The 20,000-nt window shown below is 42.4% G+C and overlaps 2 protein-coding genes across 2 annotated transcripts in view; both read right to left on the bottom strand.

Annotated features, from left to right (window-relative positions):
* The window catches only part of arhgef3 (Rho guanine nucleotide exchange factor (GEF) 3), a 98,833-nt gene extending 92,533 nt beyond the window's left edge, over nucleotides 1-6,300 (bottom strand). Inside the window, exon 1 of the mRNA XM_080026785.1 lies at nucleotides 6,227-6,300. Within this exon, the coding sequence (XP_079882911.1) occupies nucleotides 6,227-6,249 (23 nt within the window). The 5' untranslated portion in view covers nucleotides 6,250-6,300. The remainder of the gene's footprint in view (nucleotides 1-6,226) is intronic.
* Nucleotides 6,301-7,644: 1,344 nt separating this feature from the next.
* Nucleotides 7,645-20,000, bottom strand: part of il17rd (interleukin 17 receptor D) — a 33,137-nt gene continuing 20,781 nt past the window's right edge. The window contains exons 4-16 of the mRNA XM_080026703.1: nucleotides 19,144-19,262; nucleotides 18,705-18,825; nucleotides 17,646-17,690; nucleotides 16,168-16,319; nucleotides 15,381-15,446; nucleotides 15,107-15,161; nucleotides 14,647-14,757; nucleotides 14,120-14,304; nucleotides 13,546-13,661; nucleotides 12,423-12,671; nucleotides 11,230-11,823; nucleotides 10,549-10,844; nucleotides 7,645-10,087 (exon numbers count right to left, since the gene is read on the bottom strand). Of these exons, the coding sequence (XP_079882829.1) occupies nucleotides 9,972-10,087; nucleotides 10,549-10,844; nucleotides 11,230-11,823; nucleotides 12,423-12,671; nucleotides 13,546-13,661; nucleotides 14,120-14,304; nucleotides 14,647-14,757; nucleotides 15,107-15,161; nucleotides 15,381-15,446; nucleotides 16,168-16,319; nucleotides 17,646-17,690; nucleotides 18,705-18,825; nucleotides 19,144-19,262 (2,225 nt within the window). The 3' untranslated portion in view covers nucleotides 7,645-9,971. The remainder of the gene's footprint in view (nucleotides 10,088-10,548; nucleotides 10,845-11,229; nucleotides 11,824-12,422; nucleotides 12,672-13,545; nucleotides 13,662-14,119; nucleotides 14,305-14,646; nucleotides 14,758-15,106; nucleotides 15,162-15,380; nucleotides 15,447-16,167; nucleotides 16,320-17,645; nucleotides 17,691-18,704; nucleotides 18,826-19,143; nucleotides 19,263-20,000) is intronic.

Genomic DNA, 20,000 nt, shown 5'->3' with positions numbered 1-20,000 from the left:
AGTGTTCAATAAGACCAAAGCCACATCTCTGCCCCCACACCGTCCGTACGACTGCGCCATTGACCTTCTTCCTGGATCTACTCCACCTAAGGGTCACCTCTACTCACTGTCTCCTCCAGAAAGAAAGGCCATGGAGGATTACATCAGGGACTCCTTAGCAGCTGGTATCATCCGCCCGTCTTCTTCTCCTGCTGGTGCCGGGTTCTTCTTCGTGGGAAAGAAAGACGGTTCTCTTCGGCCCTGCATTGATTACCGAGGTCTGAACGACATCACTGTGAAGAACCGGTATCCTCTGCCCTTACTCACCTCTGCTTTTGAGCTGCTTCAGGGATCCACAATTTTCACCAAGCTGGACCTTCGTAATGCGTACCACCTAGTGCGCATACGAGAAGGCGACGAGTGGAAAACAGCATTCAACACCCACACCGGCCACTACGAGTATCTGGTCATGCCATTTGGCCTCACCAACGCACCAGCGGTATTCCAGGCTCTGGTGAATGATGTGTTGCGGGACATGCTGAATAAATTCGTCTATGTGTACCTGGACGACATCTTGATTTTCTCCAGAACCCTGTCTGAACACACTCGTCATGTCCAACTGGTCCTCCGTCGTCTCCTGGAGAACTCCCTCTATGTCAAAGCTGAGAAGTGCGAATTCCATGTTCAGTCTGTGTCATTCCTGGGATACATCGTGGCTGAGGGAAATATCCAGATGGACCCCGCAAAGGTCTCGGCAGTTTCTTCCTGGCCAGTTCCGGAGAATAGGAAGAAGTTGCAACAATTCCTTGGCTTTGCCAATTTCTACAGGAAATTCATCCGGAACTACAGCACCGTCGCCGCTCCCCTCACCACTCTGACCAGTACCAAACATCCCTTTGTCTGGACCCCAGAGGCTAACAAAACCTTCCAGACCCTCAAGGCCCGCTTCACCACGGCACCCATCCTCCTGATGCCGGATGCAGACCGACAGTTCATCGTCGAGGTGGATGCCTCGGACATGGGAGTCGGGGCCATACTTTCTCAACGGGCAGAGGAGGACAACAAAGTGCACCCCTGTGCATTCTTTTCCCGCCGGCTTTCGCCTACAGAGCGCAATTATGACATTGGAAACCGTGAGCTTTTGGCCGTCAAGCTTGCCCTGGAGGAGTGGCGTCACTGGCTGGAGGGGTCCACGGTGCCGTTCCTGGTCTGGACAGATCACAAAAACCTCGAATACATCCGCACTGCCAAGCGCGTCAACTCCAGACAATCCCGCTGGGCCTTGTTTTTCACCAGGTTCAACTTCACCCTGTCATACCGCCCAGGTTCACGTAATACCAAGCCGGATGCTCTTTCCCGCCAGTTCCAGAAGGAGGACGCCCTTTCCCAGGAACCTGCCCCCATCCTGCCTGATCCCTGTATCATAGCTGCTTTGACTTGGGATGTCGAGGAAGAGGTTCAAGAGGCAATCCGTGACCATCCCGGCCCCAGTGCATGCCCTGATGACCGTCTCTTCGTCCCTGAGAACTTAAGATCCCGGGTCATACAGTGGGGACACAACTCCCGCCTTGCCTGCCATCCGGGTTCGGCCCGCACTTGCCATCTCCTTGCCCAGCGCTTTTGGTGGCCCTCCTTGAGAAGGGACGTCAGAGAATTTGTCCGTGCTTGTCCCACCTGCAACCAGAACAAATCCTCCAATCAGCCACCCGCTGGATTACTCCAGCCTCTGCCGGTGCCCTCACGACCCTGGTCCCACGTTTCCCTGGACTTTGTAACAGGCCTGCCCCCATCGGATGGTATGACTGTCATTCTCACTGTGGTTGACCGGTTCAGCAAGATGGCGCACTTCATTCCCCTCCCGAAACTGCCATCTGCTAGAGAGACAGCCCAGAGTGTTGTAGATCATGTCTTCCGTCTACACGGGCTGCCCAAGGACGTGGTCTCAGACCGAGGCCCACAATTCACCTCTACATTCTGGAAGGAGTTCTGCCATCTTCTAGGGGCCACAGTAAGTCTCACATCTGGGTTTCATCCCCAGTCCAATGGTCAGTCAGAGCGGGCGAACCAGGAACTGGAGAAGGCGCTCCGTTGCATGGCTTCCCGTAAGCCCCAGACTTGGGCGCAACAATTGACATGGGTAGAGTACGCCCACAACTCCCTCACCTGTTCTGCCACCGGTATGTCTCCATTCCAGTGTGTATATGGCTACCAGCCCCCTCTGTTCCCCAGTCAGGAAGGAAAGGTTTCCTGCCCGTCTGCCCTCGCCCATGCTCGCCGGTGCCGCCGCACCTGGTCACAAGCCCGTGCCACACTACTCAAGTCAGTAACCAGCTATGCCACTGGGGCTAACCGTCGGAGGACACCAGCACCCACTTACTGTGTTGGCCAGAAGGTGTGGCTGTCAGCCAAGGACCTGCCGCTGAGGGTGGAATCACGTAAGCTAGCACCTCGGTTCCTCGGCCCATTCCCTATCCAGAGGATCATCAGTCCTACCGCAGTCCGGCTCCAGTTGCCAGCTTCCATGAAGGTGCACCCCACTTTCCATGTTTCAAAAGTCAAACCAGTGCATGTAAGCCCACTGGTCCCAGCGGCCCCTCCTCCTCCTCCTCCTCGCCTCATTGACGGTGGGCTGGTGTACACCGTTCGACGCCTGCTTCAGTCCAGACGGAGGGGTAGGGGCCTCCAGTATCTCGTCGACTGGGAGGGCTATGGGCCTGAAGAGAGAATCTGGGTGCCGTCCAGTCGAATTGTGGACCGGACTCTTATCGCCGACTTCCACCGTCTGCACCCGGACCAGCCTGCCATCCGTCGGGGTCGTCCTAAGGGGTCCCGTCGCTCCTCCTGCCCAGTTCCTGACCCTGCCCTGGCCCCTGATGGTCCCTCTCAGGCCCCCTCGGAGGATGAGGCCAGGGAATCTGACCGCTCAGAGGAGTTCTGACCCTCCGCCCGCCCTGTTTGACGTTTTTTGGGGACTTCTGGGGCCGTCCCTTAAGGGGGGGGTTCTGTCAGGAGCTTCTCCCTCTGCCCTATTAACAGCACTAATTGCTGCCGCTCCACTCTGCTCAGCCACACCTGTATCCACTCCTGCCCTAATTAACCTGCCAGCTGCACTGCATTCCCTGCTCATTACCCTCTGTATATAAACCCTGGCTTTCAGTCACTCCTTGTCGGATCGTCTGCTAACCAGCACCAGTTACTCTGCCTGTTTCCTTACGCTTCTGACTCCTATCTGCAATACCGGACCTGCTCTTCTCGTTCTCTGAACATGCTCATACACTCCCTTTCCCCCAATCCTTTAATAAACTGTTGAACGTGACGCTATTGTGGTCCTCGCCTTGTTTGGGTCTGACACCATCGCCTGCTGTCCTCGAGATCTTTGCACGTGCATTTGTTTAGGAAGTGGGTGAAAGAGATAGTACAGGAGGATGCATAGTGATGAGGTAATGTATTTTTATGTGACTGTCTTTAGTAACGTTCATAAACACAGGATGTTCCAGTCTCCCTGCCGTAAATCGTTTGGTTAGTTCCCATGACATCGGACCCGAGCAAAGGCATGTATAAAAATAGCTTTGTTTTATTGATGGTCTTGTTTGCTGTTACAGGTCATTTATGATCATCAGAGGAAAAATAAGACTGTTTCCTAAACATTTAAAAGTTCCTTGATAGGAGGTTCAAGTAAATTATCATGGAATTATTCTCTGTCACCCCTCAATTGATCTCTCGAGTATAAATAAAGGTTAAATGGAAATAAAATTTAAATGGATGCTGCTTTTTTGTGCTTATCTTATCATTTTAAACTGAAAACACTGATAGATTTTTAATTCCTTCTGTAGATGAATATGTATTTTAAGTCAGCCTACGTCTTAAACCTGCAGTGTGTAGAATTTTGGGTTTTATTTCCTAGCAGACTTTCTAGAAAATAATTATAATATCCATAAGTACGTTTAATTTAGTGCATAATAGCTGAAAAAGAATTGTAGAATTATAATTTTTTTCCTTAGAAAGGGTCATATATCTCCATATTTCTCCATACCTTGGACCAAGGCATGGGCGCCGCCATGTTGGAAGCGTCATGGTTGGAATGTCATCAGGTGCATTGTTTAGAATTTAGAATTGTTCTTGTCCTTGAAGTCCACTGTAGCTTCTGTTATTATTCAAAAGGGGTGGGGTTACCCAGGGAGCGTTGCATTCTAGAACTTTCTTGATGATGTCATATTACACACTGCACCTTTAATTGTGAGTGACATTTGAACAGATGGAACTCCGGGCTCAGGAGGTTGCCGGGCAACATACCGTGTAATTATGAGTGACAGAGCAAAGCGACAGAACGTCACGTCACCTGAACAACATTCTATTGCCCGTCTGTAGCAGCCGAACCACATTCCTCCACAGCCTCAAGTCGCCTCTCACGCTTAATATGCCTAATGTTCACATGAAGGACGCATTCCTTAAGCTATTACTACGTATGGCGGGAATCCCTGAGGTCTATTGCAAATTTAAAAACACCACAAATGGATATGTTTATCAGTTGTTACAGCAACACGACTGTGATTGTACGATGTTGTCTCTTTCTGCTGGATATTGTTATGTCATTATGGAGTTATTGTGCCCCCTAGCGGCCAAAAACGTAAAGCAGCTTTAGACACTATAACGCACAACAGCTGCAACGAATAGTCGCTTAACTGATTAACTGACTGAAATGTTATCTGCAACTATTTTGACAATTAAATAATAGTTTTAGTTATTTTTCCATGCAAAAAATAAGTTAATATATATTGATGCTTTTCTTCGTGGTACAAAAGAGTAAATAGTATCTTCTGCTTTTTTGACCGCAGGACAAAACAAAGCATTTAGACGAGAAATCTCTTCGCACAATGGAAAGTAGAAGGAGGGCCTAATTTACTGTAAAGTTCTGTGAGCAGAGTCCTGCTATCAGGGAAGAGGACAGCTGATACTACATCTCTGTACATTTATATTCAGGACTGAAATATTTTCTACTTTTTATGAAATTTAAGGACATGGTTTATTATAAAATAATGCAGATAATGTTCAAAACTAATTCAATGTCACTTCCAGTCTGTGTCCGGGGGTGTTTTTCAAATACAGGACAGTAAATATGATTCGAGTTATTTGTTAGTTGGAAGAGTGCAAAATGTTTTTTAATGTTATTTTTGAGGGTGTTGAACGAGTTAACACTGTGATGTGTTTATAATGTTTGTTTTAAAATGACTGAATAAACTTCATCCTCTGTATAAGAGGGGATATGCAAAAGAAAGACACATTTAGCCTTGTGTTATTAATTGACCAATAGAGCAACTTATCTAAACTACTTTCACTTAAAGAATGTCTGAGTGCCACCGCTGCTGGAATCAGTATCAGCAATCACTTCCCACACAAAGCTATGATGACAAACTACTGTGTGTGTGGTGTGTGTGTGTGTGTGTGTGTGTGTGTGTGTGTGTGTGTGTGTGTGTGTGTGTGTGTGCGTGCGTGTGTGTGTGTGTGCGCGCCGCCATATCTCCGTCAATGTGAGGATTGTGCTGCTTTTCTCTGGTGTACATGACAGGAACATGAATATATATCTTTTAAGTTTTAGAATGTTGGTCAGACAAAATATGACTTGAACATGGAGGGCTGTGTGTGTGTGTGTGTGTGTGTGTGTGTGTGTGTGTGTGTGTGTGTGTGTGTGTGCAGACTATAAGTCACTCCAAGGCAAACTTGTGACTCACATTGCAAAAATATAGGCTAAACCCTTTTCACCCTCCCTCTTTCTCTCTCTCTCCTTCCCCCCCCTCCCTCTCTCTCTCTCTCTCTCTCTCTCTCTCTCTCTCTCTCTCTCTCTCTCTCTCTCTCTAGTGTTTCAAGGTCTCTCTACCAAAGTTTATTCACTTCAATAGGCAAACTATAACTTCTCAACATTGATTTTATAGGCTAATGAAACAGAGATGTAGATAGATAGATAGATAGATAGATAGATAGATAGATAGATAGATAGATAGATAGATAGATAGATAGATAGATAGATAGATAGATAGATAGAGAGACAGATAGACAGGCAGACAGACAGACAGACAGGCATGCGGTGGAAGAGATAACTCCCTGACCCTGTTTGTCCTCCTTACATTCTTACTCTAAAAAACAAACAAAAAACGCCCATTATTTAGGCTACGTATTTCTTTAATTTTCTTGGCTGAAAAACTAACTTTACAGCGGCCTACTAACATTACTAACACGCAGCTTGACTCACCTTGAGCTCCGCGTTGCATCCATCACCTGTCTGCATCGGGCTGCAGCGCCTCAATCCACAACAGATCCACAATCAGCTGTTTGTCAAAATAAACAATTAATAACACTCGGCTTCCGTCGCTCTTGCTTTAGCGCGAACAAAAAACTGAACTTTTTATTCCTTTTTGAAAAAATGAGTCAAATTCGGTTCCGGGGATTTGAGACGAACAACAAACTGTGAGACGCTGTGATTGTAGTGAAAATCCTCCTTCTCATCTCGCCGTCAAGCGCCAGACACAACAGACAGACATCTCGTTTCCTGTGAACCCTTCAACATAAGAGACTATGGATTTAATTGGTCGCTTTCAAGGTGAAAATAAAGAAAAGCTGAAATTATGATACAAGCTGGTGTGTGCTGTTATATTTTTTAATTGAATAATTCATTAATCGAAGGTGCTAGAACAAATATAATTTATAACTTTCCAATACAGTGGGCTAACATTTTTGATAACAATTTGATTGACAAAAAATATGACACCAATGAAGCCTAATTGTTAAAAAGCTTCTCCTTTTAAATGAAATTATAGAGACATCGCCTATTAATAGTAAGAATTATTCTATTTATTTATCTTGATTTTCTATAGCCTAAAACACCTTTCAATTAATTTAACATGTTTGATATCAGTGCTTCGGAAATGTTTCAGTCAGTACCAAGAAGAATTCAGTTTAAAAATAATAAACAGCAATAACTATTTCACAAACCCCCAAAAAAGAGAAAATGAAAAGATAATGAATGAATTATTTGTTGCCTGTGCTTTTACTTTGAAGGTACACCGGTTGGCTGACTTGTGCCTTTGAGCCAGACTGTCTTTGTTAGTTTAAGAGGCTTCTGTTGTTTTAGGCGTTGATGCTCTACAGCACACACACACAGAGCTGTCTGCCGGGTTTAACGTCAGCCAAGTGTGTGTGTGTGTGTGTGTGTGTGTTCTACAGTAAGAAAACTTGTTGGTCAGCTTGAAGCCAATGAGAGATGATTACCGGTTATAAAACGATATAAATACCTGCCATTGTTCATGAACGTGATAAACCACTTTCTGTGCCAGCTCTTTAACTTCCTCCAAATTTAAAAAAATAACAAATTATGGTCGTTTTATTTTAGAAATATGGTTTAACAGTGGAGTCAGCGATTCTGGAGAATGACTGTTGTCTAAATAACTTTTTTCGGAACACACACACACAGTACTGACAGGTAGCAGATCGTGAGGAGATATTCACTGATTTTGACAAAAAGTGATTTTGATAACAAGCGTTCTCCAGAATCACAGACTGCACCTTTAAGTGACTTCTAAAAAACGTTCTATTGTTATAATCATAAATCCCAAAAACAGCCAGAGATCGAAAACCAAGATGAAAAGAGACACGTTTTATTAAATGCATTTATTCTATTCCATTCGTCCTACATTTGGGTACTATAAAACAGTACATTACTATAAAAAAAATGTAGAAAAAAATAGTAAAACAACTGTCTATACTGTAACTATACAAAACTGAAGCAAAACAGACATTTCCAGGACCAATAAGAATACTATTTACAAGCAGGAAATGCTGAGTCTTCCCTTTCAACCAAACTCAAAGTCGAACTTTCAGAAACACAAACATTCGAGTCAGAAAAAATATAAAAATGTATAAAAACTTTAAATCCAGGAGGGAAAAAAACAAATAAGAGGTAATAATAATAGCTGATAGTTATAGTGGATTTCTACATGTAACATTAAAAATACGTTCATGGGATCGATAAATGAGGAGTGTATGGAAGCACATTTAAACAGGTAAACATGGATGAAAATGTAAGAATTATTAAAATCCTCAAGTTAAGTCACAATAGTTAGTTAATCACAATTATAAGAAAATTGGCATTGAGATTTAAAAAAAATCCCTTTTCAGGTCAAATTAAAGTAAGTCATTAAACGTATTTAATCAAGTTAACATTATGACTTTATGATCATATTGAAATTGAAATTGAAATGCTGACTTTACTTTTGGGACAAACACTATTTCATCCTTACGTCTTATTTACCATTCATACTTTATATCTTACGATTTTTAAATTCATGCGGCAGATCGAAAACCATTTCATATATATTTTCTCGTTCTGGCATCAACGGCCTTCCATAGAAACATCTTAAAATAAGTGTCACTTGTCATAATGCCCTCGTCATCTCTGCTTCCTGCAACACTGTTAAAATGTATTACAAAGCATTGAGAAATACATAACTATAAATGTAACATCATTTTGCAATACTTTCAAATATGTAACCACAGTATTCAATCAATACGTTATGGTGTAGGACTGGTGAACACATTTGAATTGTATATTGTGAATTAAAATGCAGAGAAAAATCTAATTTAACATCAAATTCACACAACTCTTCCACCATAGTATATCACATTAGCAGGTTTTAGTACATTTTTGAGTCATTGTCAACAAACATTTAAAAAGACATTTCTATGTAGAAAACGTTAAAATAAGGTATGCTGTTATAATATATGACAGGAAAAACTTCCTCATTAATATGATATCCAATGAATATTGATAAAATGTTATATTATTTACTGTTTGGTTAGAATTCCCCTTTACAATGACAAATGCTCCTATTTGAATAAAAACGCACATTTAAAAAACATAGCACTTTTTATAAGGAGCGTTCCTGTATGATTATGTGGTTTCCCTCATAAAGTATTAAGTGTTTACTTGGTTTCAGTCAACAGCAGTTTCTTCAATTTTTTTTTTATTCCCGGTAAAGGGTTTTTACTGGGAGTTTTTTCTCAGCCGAGCTAAGGGTGTAAGGGCAGGGTGTCATATTGTATCATATTGTATCATATATCATATTGTATGAAATGTAAAGCCCACTGAGACAAATGTATTTGTGATTTTGGGCTATACAAATAAAACTGATTTGATTTTGATTTGAGCAGTTACAACAAAAATGTGGGAGATGGAATGTATCAGTAAAGTCAACATGTTCACCCATCCAGCTGCTGTTTAGAAAAAGAACCTCAGAAGCTGCAGATGTTGTTGCCAGGTAACAGCGGAACACACTAGTAATGACGCTGTGTTTTTCTGTGTTTCTGTGTCAACAAAGTGCCAGAAAACAAACAGTTTGTTGCTTCATCATCATGATTTCGTACCCGAACATCCACTCACACACACAGGAGTCAGCTGTCTGTCTATCCACCAATCAGGAGCCAGCGCTGACTCTGAGACAGTCTTTGGTTTGAACTGGTCCAAAAACAGGGTTCGTAAGTTACTAGGGACTGGTGCTCTCTAGACATAGTGGGTCACCATAGTTACCTGGATGTAGTGTTCTAGAACTCAGTGGTTATCATAGTTACATGGAAGTAACGTTCTACAACTCAGTGTTTACCTTAGTTATTTGGGAGTAGTGGTTACCTACCATAGTTATTTGGGAGTAGTGGTCACCATAGTTATTGAAGCTATCAATGTTCAAGAGTTAAGTGGTTAGCATTGCCTCCAGCGAGCGGCTAGTATTCTAGAACTCAGTGGCTGCTATGGTAACTACGTACCAGCGTTCTTTTCTTTTCCATAGGGCGAAACCACCGCAGCAGTGTCTTTCAGTTAATTCCAGTTTTGTTTCCCAGACGACAGGATGACAGCACTTTTATAAAAGGTTTTTTTTTCATTCCGTAATGACATCATAGTACTTGTCCTCCTCTGATCACCAGGTGTGAACAGGTGTGTGTCCTCTCTACAGCGACTCCACGGTAGCCAGTGCGTCGCTGTGGCGATGGTGGTGCAGCTCAGCTTTACACACTGTTGCCGAGCTGCAGCGGAGTGATGTCACCGCAGGAGGCTCCTCGTCACCTAGGAGACACACAGACAGGATGAGGTCATTTAGTTTGACTGTAGACAATAGTCACATCAAGACATGGGAGCAGAAAGTGTAAGAAAAAACAATAATAATAGTAGCTTTGAAACGGTATTTTAAACACTTTATTTTAAGAGATTTTTAGTGTTGAAAACAGCATCCTATAATGTGGGCGATTCTGACCCACAATCCAGTGCGCATCGGAAGTCACGTCACATCGACGGAGCTTCCATATGAAAACAACCGGGGATGTGACGGATATAAAAGCAAGAGGCAAGATCAAGGCACAATGTTATGATGAAATAAATATCTAAAAGTATGTCCAAATTGTAGCATACTGCATCCTAACTAGAATCTTTGTATGGTCATATATAGTATGTAGAATAGAAAAAAGAAAGAGCATGCGATTTGGAACGCAGGGCAAGTGAGTTTCTAAACAGCAAACAGCGAGGCTTACCGAGCCCTGAGGAAGATGACTCGCTCTCGGCCAATGAGGAGCAGTCTGCCTGGTCATGTGACAATCCCTCCATCAGCGGAATGGAAAGCTCCGATGACGGAACCGACGAATCATAGATGCCGGAATCCCTGGGAGGCGGGACATCTGGCGGGGAGGGACAGTCTTCCTCCTCTGCCTGGCCCAGTATGGGACGGCCCAGCACGGGACAGGGCACGTCCTGCAGGATGGAGGGAGCAGAGGAGGAGGTGGAGGGGAGAGAGTCTTCTGGGTCCAATCCAGAGATCCCAGAAGTGGATCTAGAGGAGCAGGAAAGCAACAGGAGTTAGTTAGATGTATGACTGTGCACATTTTTAAAATCTAACCAGCATGTGATGTCAGCGATGATCCGCAAAGCTTTAAATGCAAGTCATTATAATCCAAATAACTTTTTGTCAAAATCAGTTAATATCTCCTCACTGTCCGCTCCATACCTGGTTTATTCACAGCCTAGTCTCTGTAAACTGGTATGTAGGCAAAGCGCATGTAAACAAAGGGGTCCAACCGTATAGCAACATGCCCCTTAACAGAGCCGAGGCTGTGTACTGATTTTTCCAAAAGGTGATTTTGACAACACGCGTTCTACAGAATCTCTGGCTGCACCATGAATGCTCACAGCTAAACATTACCAAACTGTGTGGTTACCTTGAAGCGGGCCCCAGCATGGACAGAGCGCCCTGGGGCAGCCCGGGGCTGGGGAGGGGACTGTGGTTTGGACTGGAACCGGAACCTTGAGCCAACAATAGAACATTCCGCCTGGACACTCCGGAACCCTTTCCCCCTCCTCCTCCCTCAAACGACAACGAGGGAGTCTGCATCAAAACCTCATTCAACACCAAACCAGAGTCACACCTCTTCTCTGGCTGGGACGAGCAGGAGGAACATGAGGCCTTAGGAGGGGGACTAGGGGCCCGGTCTGAATGGGCCCGGTCTGAATAGGCTTGATCTGAATGTGTCCGGTTTGCGGGGAGGGGAGGGGGTTTGGGTTTGGGAGAGGACCCACAGGCGCCCGATGAGGAACCCCCTCCCGACGGGGCGAGCTGCTTCTCAAACCAGTCGGGGTTCTGGCTGATGAATTGGTGCATGTTGCAGATGGCCACGTAGAGGGACCGTCCCGAGCGGCTCCGGAAGTAGTTCCTCCTCGAGACGTTGAGCGGCTGAGACTCGCGGTCGACCAGACTGGACTGAGAGGAGTGGAGACGGCTGAACAGCTGCGGGAGCTGGTCCATCAGCTTGTACCTGAAACACACACAGACACACACACACACACACACACACACACACACACACACACACACACACACACACACACACACACACACACACACACACACACACACACACACACACACACACACACACACACACACACACACACACACACACACACACACACACACACACACACACACAGGGAGATATTTAAGACTTTATAAGGCAAGACACGGCAGGTGAATAGGGGAAAAAAAATTTAACTTATGGAACTCTTCATGACACTTTTCTAGTTGATTACTGATATAACTGATATATTTTCAGAAATGTTTGAATAAATATCCAAATTTGGTAACAATTAAACTGATGATCTTTGATAATCAAAAACCTACATGTTGAATAATTCCAGAGATAAAATCTTTATTTACTTTTTACAACATATGACCGAAACAAAAAATCTCAACATTGACGAATGCTTGAAAAAAATTATGTTTTTTTTCCTACCATGTGTCATCTTGAACACCAAAAATATCAATAACTAATTATTAACGAATGATTATTTTCATTAACGATCAATAACGTCTGATTACTTTCTCAATAAATGAACAACAGCGTGTAGTATTTACCTGGGGGCCAGACTGAGCATGGTGGGAATGTCATTTTCTGTAGAATAGTCGAAGTAAACGCTCATGTATCTGTTCAGCTCATTGGTCCCGCCTCCCTCGCTCTGCTTAGCCAATCGCAGCTTCTCGGCGATCATGGCCACGGCCACAATGAACTGGTCACTGCCCGATCCACCAATGGGAGAGCTGCTGCTGTTACTACGGCGACTGACTGGGGTCTTCCCTCTGCGACTTTTCTTCTCAACGTAGTAGCTAAAGTAGGATCAGAAGTGAGGTGGTTAGAATACAGTAAAATACAATCTAAAGATATAATTCATTTTTTCATTTAAGATGGAGGGAGGGATGGAGGGAGGGAGGGAGGGAGGGAGGGAAAGATGTTCAACAACTAGATGTAATTTCTTAGTATACACTTTGATTTGATTCCCCATTTGTGTGTCAATTAATGTTTATTTTTTATTTTTTTTAAGATAATTTTTTGGCATTTTCAAGCTTTATTTGATAGTACAAAGTTGAAATGGGGAGACAGAGAGAGAGAGAGAGAGAGAGAGGGGGATGACCTGCAGTAAAGGTCCACGGGTCGGATTCGAACCCGCGACCACTGCAATGAAGGCCGGAGCCAATATGGTACGCGCTCTATCCACTACACCACCGGAGCGCCCAATATTTTTTATTTTTGATGTCTGGGTTAATATCTCGAGAAAAACATCCTCTATAGCCACTAGGTCTTCAACATAATGGAACATAGCGTGGTGTTTCAGTGGTGTGGTTGTATGTCAGGATTTGTCAATTAGATGTAAGTTCTAAGTCTTGGCTTTATGGAGCTTTATAATGAGTTTCAGCTCATTGTTTATGTGCAATCACAACTTTTTGGGGGATATGTGGGGATAGTGTTTTAGCAGCATCTGGTGGCCACTGGAGGAACTGCAGCTAAAGGTGCTGAACACATCACCATTAACTTAAAAAGAAACACAGTTTGCCACCTTCAGATCCATATTGTATAACGATGGGAATGTGTCTGATATTTATGTATTTATTTTTTTATATATTAGTTGATTGCTTCATTAATTGTTCGGCTTTAAAGCAGAGTAGAGTAGAGAAGGGGAAGGGTAGATTTAGAGTACAGTACCGTAGTCCTTTGGAGCAGACAGTGATGATGTAATCGGCTTCGTCCAGCTGTCGGCTGAGCCACGACATCTGACCCTCCTTACACATCTCCAGATGCTCCCACAGGTCCAACACAACCTGACAGGACAGGACAGGGGTTAAAGGGACAGTTCAGGTACTGAAGGGACCTACATGACACCTCTTTGTGTGTGTGTGTGTGTGTGTGTGTGTGTGTGTGTGTGTGTGTGTGTGTGTGTGTGTGTGTGTGTGTGTGTGTGTGAGAGTGTGTGTGTGTGTGTGTGTGTGTGTTCACAAAAAAAAATCCATAAATAAAGTGCTAAAAAAAAATTGTGCGCTGAATTTTTTTAAAGTGTTAATACACAGCCTAGGCTCTGTAAACGGATATGCTCTAGTGTTTACAGAGCTTAGGCTGTGTATTAACAAAACTGTACTTTATTCCGAGGGCACACACACAGTACAGACAGTTAGTGTTAGGATTTTAAGGAGATATTCACTGATTAAAGCATTATCCAGAATCGCTGACTCCACCTTTCACGCATCCCATCCATGATGTGTGTTGTCCATCACTGTCTCACCTCACAGTTGCAGAAGTCCTGGAGGAAGTAGGCGAAGCTCTGAATGACGCTGGCGTGTTTGGGACAGTCCCGGTTGGAGTAGCAGATGAAGACTTTGGGGCGGGGCCACGGGCGCTCCGGGTTCAACGCCGCGCTCTGATTGGAGGATTCGCTGCTCTCCTCGTCCAGATGACTGTAGATGTTTTCTGACAGACACACGGACGAAATGGGTTATAGTTTTAGAATAATTTTTACATACATTTTTTCCCATCAGAAATATTTTTCTAATGTTTTTTTTTTATGTATTTCTTTTTATTATTTGTTTTATTTTAATGATTTCTGCTCATTTTACCTACATTTATTCAGCAATTTTTAATAATTTTATGTATTTTTTCTTACATGCATTTTTCTTCCTTTAAAGAAAAATTTAAATTATGTTTACATTTCTGGCTTTAGAATGTACTGATATTTTGCTCCGAATAAAAATTTTAATGAGAAAAAAATTTAAGAAATTGCAACTAGAACAACCACTAATCAGTTTCGCTCACCTTGCTGCTTCTTGCGACACATGACCGTGAACAGAGTGGCGAATGCGGACATGATGACCATGGGCACAGTGATGGCCATGGCCCGGATCGGCCCCGCCCAGGGGGAGTGCACTGGGGAGGAAAACAAACGCACAAAAGTGAGAATGAACCATAACATACATTTTTTATTATTTTTTATTAACAATACCTTTATTGAATTTTCAGGATACGAACTCAGACATTTTTATGTGTTGTGATATTTTACAGATTCTAAACAATGACATAATAATAATAATAATAATAATAATAATAATAATAATAATAATAATAATAATAATAATAATAATAATAATAATAATAATCTTTACTTGTATAGCACCCTTCATACATAAAATGCAGCTCAGAGTGCTTTTCATGCACAAAATAAAGATAATACAAAATTGAACTCCTTTAAAGCAACAGTGCGTAGCTCGTGTCTCACCCTGGCTGACGTGGTACTGGGTCATCCTCCGGGTCGTGTTACCGTCGTCTTTCAACTGATGCAGAAGAAAGAGAAAAGAAGCGAAAAAATGGAGGAAAGCAAGAAAAATGTTACTTTTAATGTCTCATTAGATGGACAAGAGTGTTTTAATTGACAATCTTTTGTTTTTAAATCCTTTAAGTGCATTTTCATCCATATATAAAGCAGTAAAAGTCGACTAGAGATGTGATTGAACTGTGTTAGTGTATCTCAGTCCTGTGGTGCGTTCATGTACCTCGATAGTGTAGGTCCCTGGAGTGACGTCCTGCAGGATGCATGTGGTTCTGGGCTGGTTCATGTCCTGCACACGATAAAAAAAAACACACTTTAAACTTGACAAACTAAATCTATTGAAACTCATCCAGGTGGAGGGTTGGAGGTCGATTCCTATCTCCACCCGCCCCACATGTCAACGTGTCTTTGAGTAAATCAATGAACCCCAAATTGATGGCCAGACCGCAGGCTACTTGTGAAGTGTTTTGTCTGCTAAGGCAGAAAAGTGAAACATGAATTGATCTATTGAGCATTAGCGTTTTAACAGCGTCTAAAATACAGACAAAATCAGGAAGTTATATATATATATTTTTTTAAGGGATGAAGCGGCTTTACATAGATCCATTACAGAGAATGCACCAGAGTTTATAGATTTAGCTCATTTACAACTGCTGTCCGTAGAAGGGCTTTGAACTGTACTACCTAATCAACACACCAGGCTGCCAATGATTAGTAAAGCTAAACCATAATACACAATATAGAGAATCCAAAAAAATACACATACTACAACACATGTACTGTACTCAATCACACATATCACATTAAACAATAAATGTAACCTTCATCAAGATAAAATAAGCCAAGAATGGGTACAGCTTGGTTTTGCTTTTAGCCATCTCTAAACCTTTGTTATGATCAACATTATATCTCAAAATAGATTCATTTCAATGGATAGTGTATTCCAGACTTGACAGCACTTCATGGAGAAAGCTGACTGTCCAAGTGTGTTTCTTTGGGTCATAACTCACTGGTTTGCAGCGCTGCACCCTTAAGGGCCCGTCCTGCCTCAGCTTGTAGTAAAGATAGTAGAAGTGAAACCCGAAGGAGGGCGGAGCCTGGTCGAACGCCACGTGAAGGTTTGACCCCAACTGGGACACACTCAGGGTCTTTGGTCTCCAGACTGGAAAAATAAATAAATAAAAAATTACTTGAACTTTCTTGGACATGTACTGTTTGCATTTACAATTAACAATGAGCAGTACAGAACCATTTAATAAATGACCGTACATATTTGTAAAATTTCTTATTTACCTCAATGGAGATAATCACGTCTTTATGTATAAATTGAGCCCGTTTTCTTACTATATTTGATCCCTTCTGCCTTGATTTAATTTGAAACTCAACACTTCCTACGTGTGTACCGTGTTGTTAATTTTTCCTCAACTTTCTTAGACACATACTGTTCACTCTTAATTGGTAACTTAGAAAAAGCTAGAAGGAAACAACTTGAATATACTAGGAAGCCAACTAGGCCTCACTGTCAAAATCAAGATCAAAATTATGTTAGGAGGGCAATTCAAGACATTTATTTATTATAACTGTTTTAATAAGGTTATAGGTGGTCTTACATGTGCATCAACACTGCATTAACAATTACACAATTAACAATCAGCAGGACAGGATCTCTTATCCGATTACCAGTTACTACATTTTCTTAATGTTCTTATTTACCTCAATGGCAGAGATAACCACATCTTTATTAATACATTGAGCCCGTTATATTTATAAGTTTATTGTTTCAATGCTGCCTTGTTTTAATTTGAAACAAAACACTTCTTACGTCACGTGTGTACCTGTTGTTAATCTTTCTCTACTGCTTTCAATTTCTGTTTTTGACATTAATACTGATTTCAACAACGAATCATGTGTCCCGTAAACTAAGATTAACTTTTCCTTTAAAGACATGAAACATATGAACAAACATAATCCCTCTGCTTCATGGTAGATTTTAATATAAAGCATCTGTGCCATAATTTTCTGAAATTCTGTTCTGGTGAACGTGGAAATATAGAATATAGAACTACACAGCTCTGGAACAAATTAAGAGACCACTTCAAATGTTCTCGTTTTACTATTTATAGGCATATGTTTGAGTAGAATGAACATTTTGGTTTTATACCATAAACTACCGACAAACTTTCCAACCAAATTCCAATACATTTTTTTTGTCATTAAGAGCATTTTTCAATAAGTTATGTAGAGATGAAGATTTAAGAAAAATCCAGACTGGTCTCTTAATTTTTCCCGGAGCTGTATATCTGTTAACTACAAGCGTCTTCATGACACTGATTGGATTAAAACCGTCTGTAATCACCTCATCCACTCTTTCAGTTTGTGGGAAATTAAATTAAACTTCTCAAAGAACGATGCAATCAAACCCTGGCGGCGGCGCAACCCTGTCTGCACATGGCTCTGGTTACTATGACGAAGACACTGAGGAACTTACATGGTTTGCACACCAGGTTGTCCGATCCCAGGAGGACTTCACACGCTGTTAAGAAGAACAGACAGACAGACAGACAGACAGACAGACAGACAGACAGACAGACAGACAGACAGACAGACAGACAGACAGACAGACAGACAGAGAGAGAGACAGACAGACAGACAGACAGACAGACAGACAGACAGACAGACAGACAGACAGACAGACAGACAGACAGACAGACACACACACAGAGTTAGAAAGCTCGTCCCTATCTGTTATTGTTTATTCACTTCAAATTTAAGGGACAGTCTTCTTCACGGTTTTTTGCAATATACTTTCTTTCCGTCTTCCTCAGATGGATATTCATTGCATAGTTTCATATTGTCCAGTGTGGAGATATTATGAGTTTAGCCAAAAAGTCTTGACCATACTCAAGTGCCAAGACACGCACTTAAACAGCTGCAGAGTTGCACATGTGATGGGAATTCGTCTCATATTCGTATTACAACCAGAAGCTCTGCAGATCCTCGCCATGTGAATTCATGAATCCCCTTGACCTAAAGGCTGCCTATTTGCTCTATCTCGTGAGCCTTTAAGCTCATCAATAACCCAACCAGAACAATGTTTGGTATTGTTGACAATAAAGACAATACAAAGCTCAAACCTGGCAACCCCACTTTGAGGAAGATTATTTGGGATGCTGCAAGTTCAGCAAATGCTAAACCACATCACTTTAGGATCCGTTAATAGGCAAGTTTTTTTTAAATTTTACTTTACAGAGCAGGGCTACCAGTTTCCTCCTGCTTCAGTTTTTTTTTGCTAAGCTAAACATAAGATGTTGTCAATTTGGGAAGACAATAAATAGGCATTTTTGAATAAATCAGTTAATTTGGGGTGGTCCGATGGTGTATTGGATAGAGCGCGTACCAAATCCGACCCGTGGACCTTTACTGCAGGTCATCCCCCCTCTCTCTCTCTCTCCCCATCTCAACTCTGTACTATCTAATAAAGCTTGAAAATGCCCAAAAAATTATCTTTAAAAAAAAAATTAATCAGTTAACTAACTGCTGGACTCACAGTTGGTCCGGAGGAAAGACGGAAGGAAGAAAGTCTCGTTCATGAGCGTGGGGAACGGCACGACTCGGACCATGTAGTCTGTGTCAAACGTCAGACCTCCGAACGCCTGACTGCTCATCTTCTGTGGGAGGAAAATAAGGAAGAAATCAATGATCAATAAAAAAAAATAAGTGTGAGTTTTTCATCAGTGCACACACACACTTAAAAAAGACAGTGGATTGTTAGGAAATATTCACTGATTTTGACAGAAAGTGATTTAGACAACAAACGATCTTTAGAATAAATGGTAAATGGACTTGACTTATATAGCGCCTTCTAGCCGATTTTCTCAGCCCCAAAGCGCTTTACATATCTTACCACATTCACCCATTCATACACACACTCATACACCGATGGCAGTAGATAAACTCTCATCTTTAACTGTTGCGTGTGGCCGTACCGTGCTCTTGTGGGTGAAGTTGAGCTGTCGCGGGTCTTTGAGGATCAGGTGCTGACACTGTTTCCCCTCTGGGTTCTTGTCCTCCAGATAAACTCTGAACCCTTTAATGTGCTCGATCCCTGAAGAGACAAGACAGTAAGATCAGTTAGATGGATGGATGGATGGATGGATGGATGGATGGATGGATGGATGGATGGATGGATGGATGGATGGATGGATGGATGGATGGATGGATGGATGGATGGATGGATGGATGGATGGATGGATGGATGGATGGATGGATGGATGGATGGATGGATGGATGGATGGATGGATGGATGGATGGATGGATGGATGGATGGATGGATGGATGGATGGATGGATGGATGGATGGATGGATGGATGGATGGATGGATGGATAGATAGATAGATAGATAGATAGATAGATAGATAGATAGATAGACAGACAGACAGACAGACAGACAGACAGACAGACAGACAGACAGACAGACAGACAGACAGACAGACAGACAGACAGACAGACAGACAGACAGACAGACAGACAGACAGACAGACGCTGCATTTTTCGGCATTTGCCACAGTTTGCGACGTATGCCCTGGTTTACGGCTGCTAAACTAGTGTGTTAACATGTAACGTGGCTACTTCAAAGGATGGGTGTTATTGTTGGCTGACAAAACAATGCAAAACACCAAGAAATGACATAAAGAGTGTTCATTTTCCTTGGGTGCGATAGGAATAATTGCCTGAAAATAACGAAACCATAATAGTTTGTCTCTGGTTTATTCGGAATACACTGATTAACATGTAAATGGAAATATAATAGATATTGCCGTAGCTGCTGCACATGTAAACACTG

The sequence above is a fragment of the Ammodytes marinus genome (genome assembly GCF_949987685.1).
Source record: "Ammodytes marinus genome assembly, chromosome: 4".
Taxonomy (NCBI): domain Eukaryota; kingdom Metazoa; phylum Chordata; class Actinopteri; order Uranoscopiformes; family Ammodytidae; genus Ammodytes; species Ammodytes marinus.
Note: the sequence above shows the minus strand (reverse complement) of the source record. Positions and strands in the feature narration are given on the sequence as shown.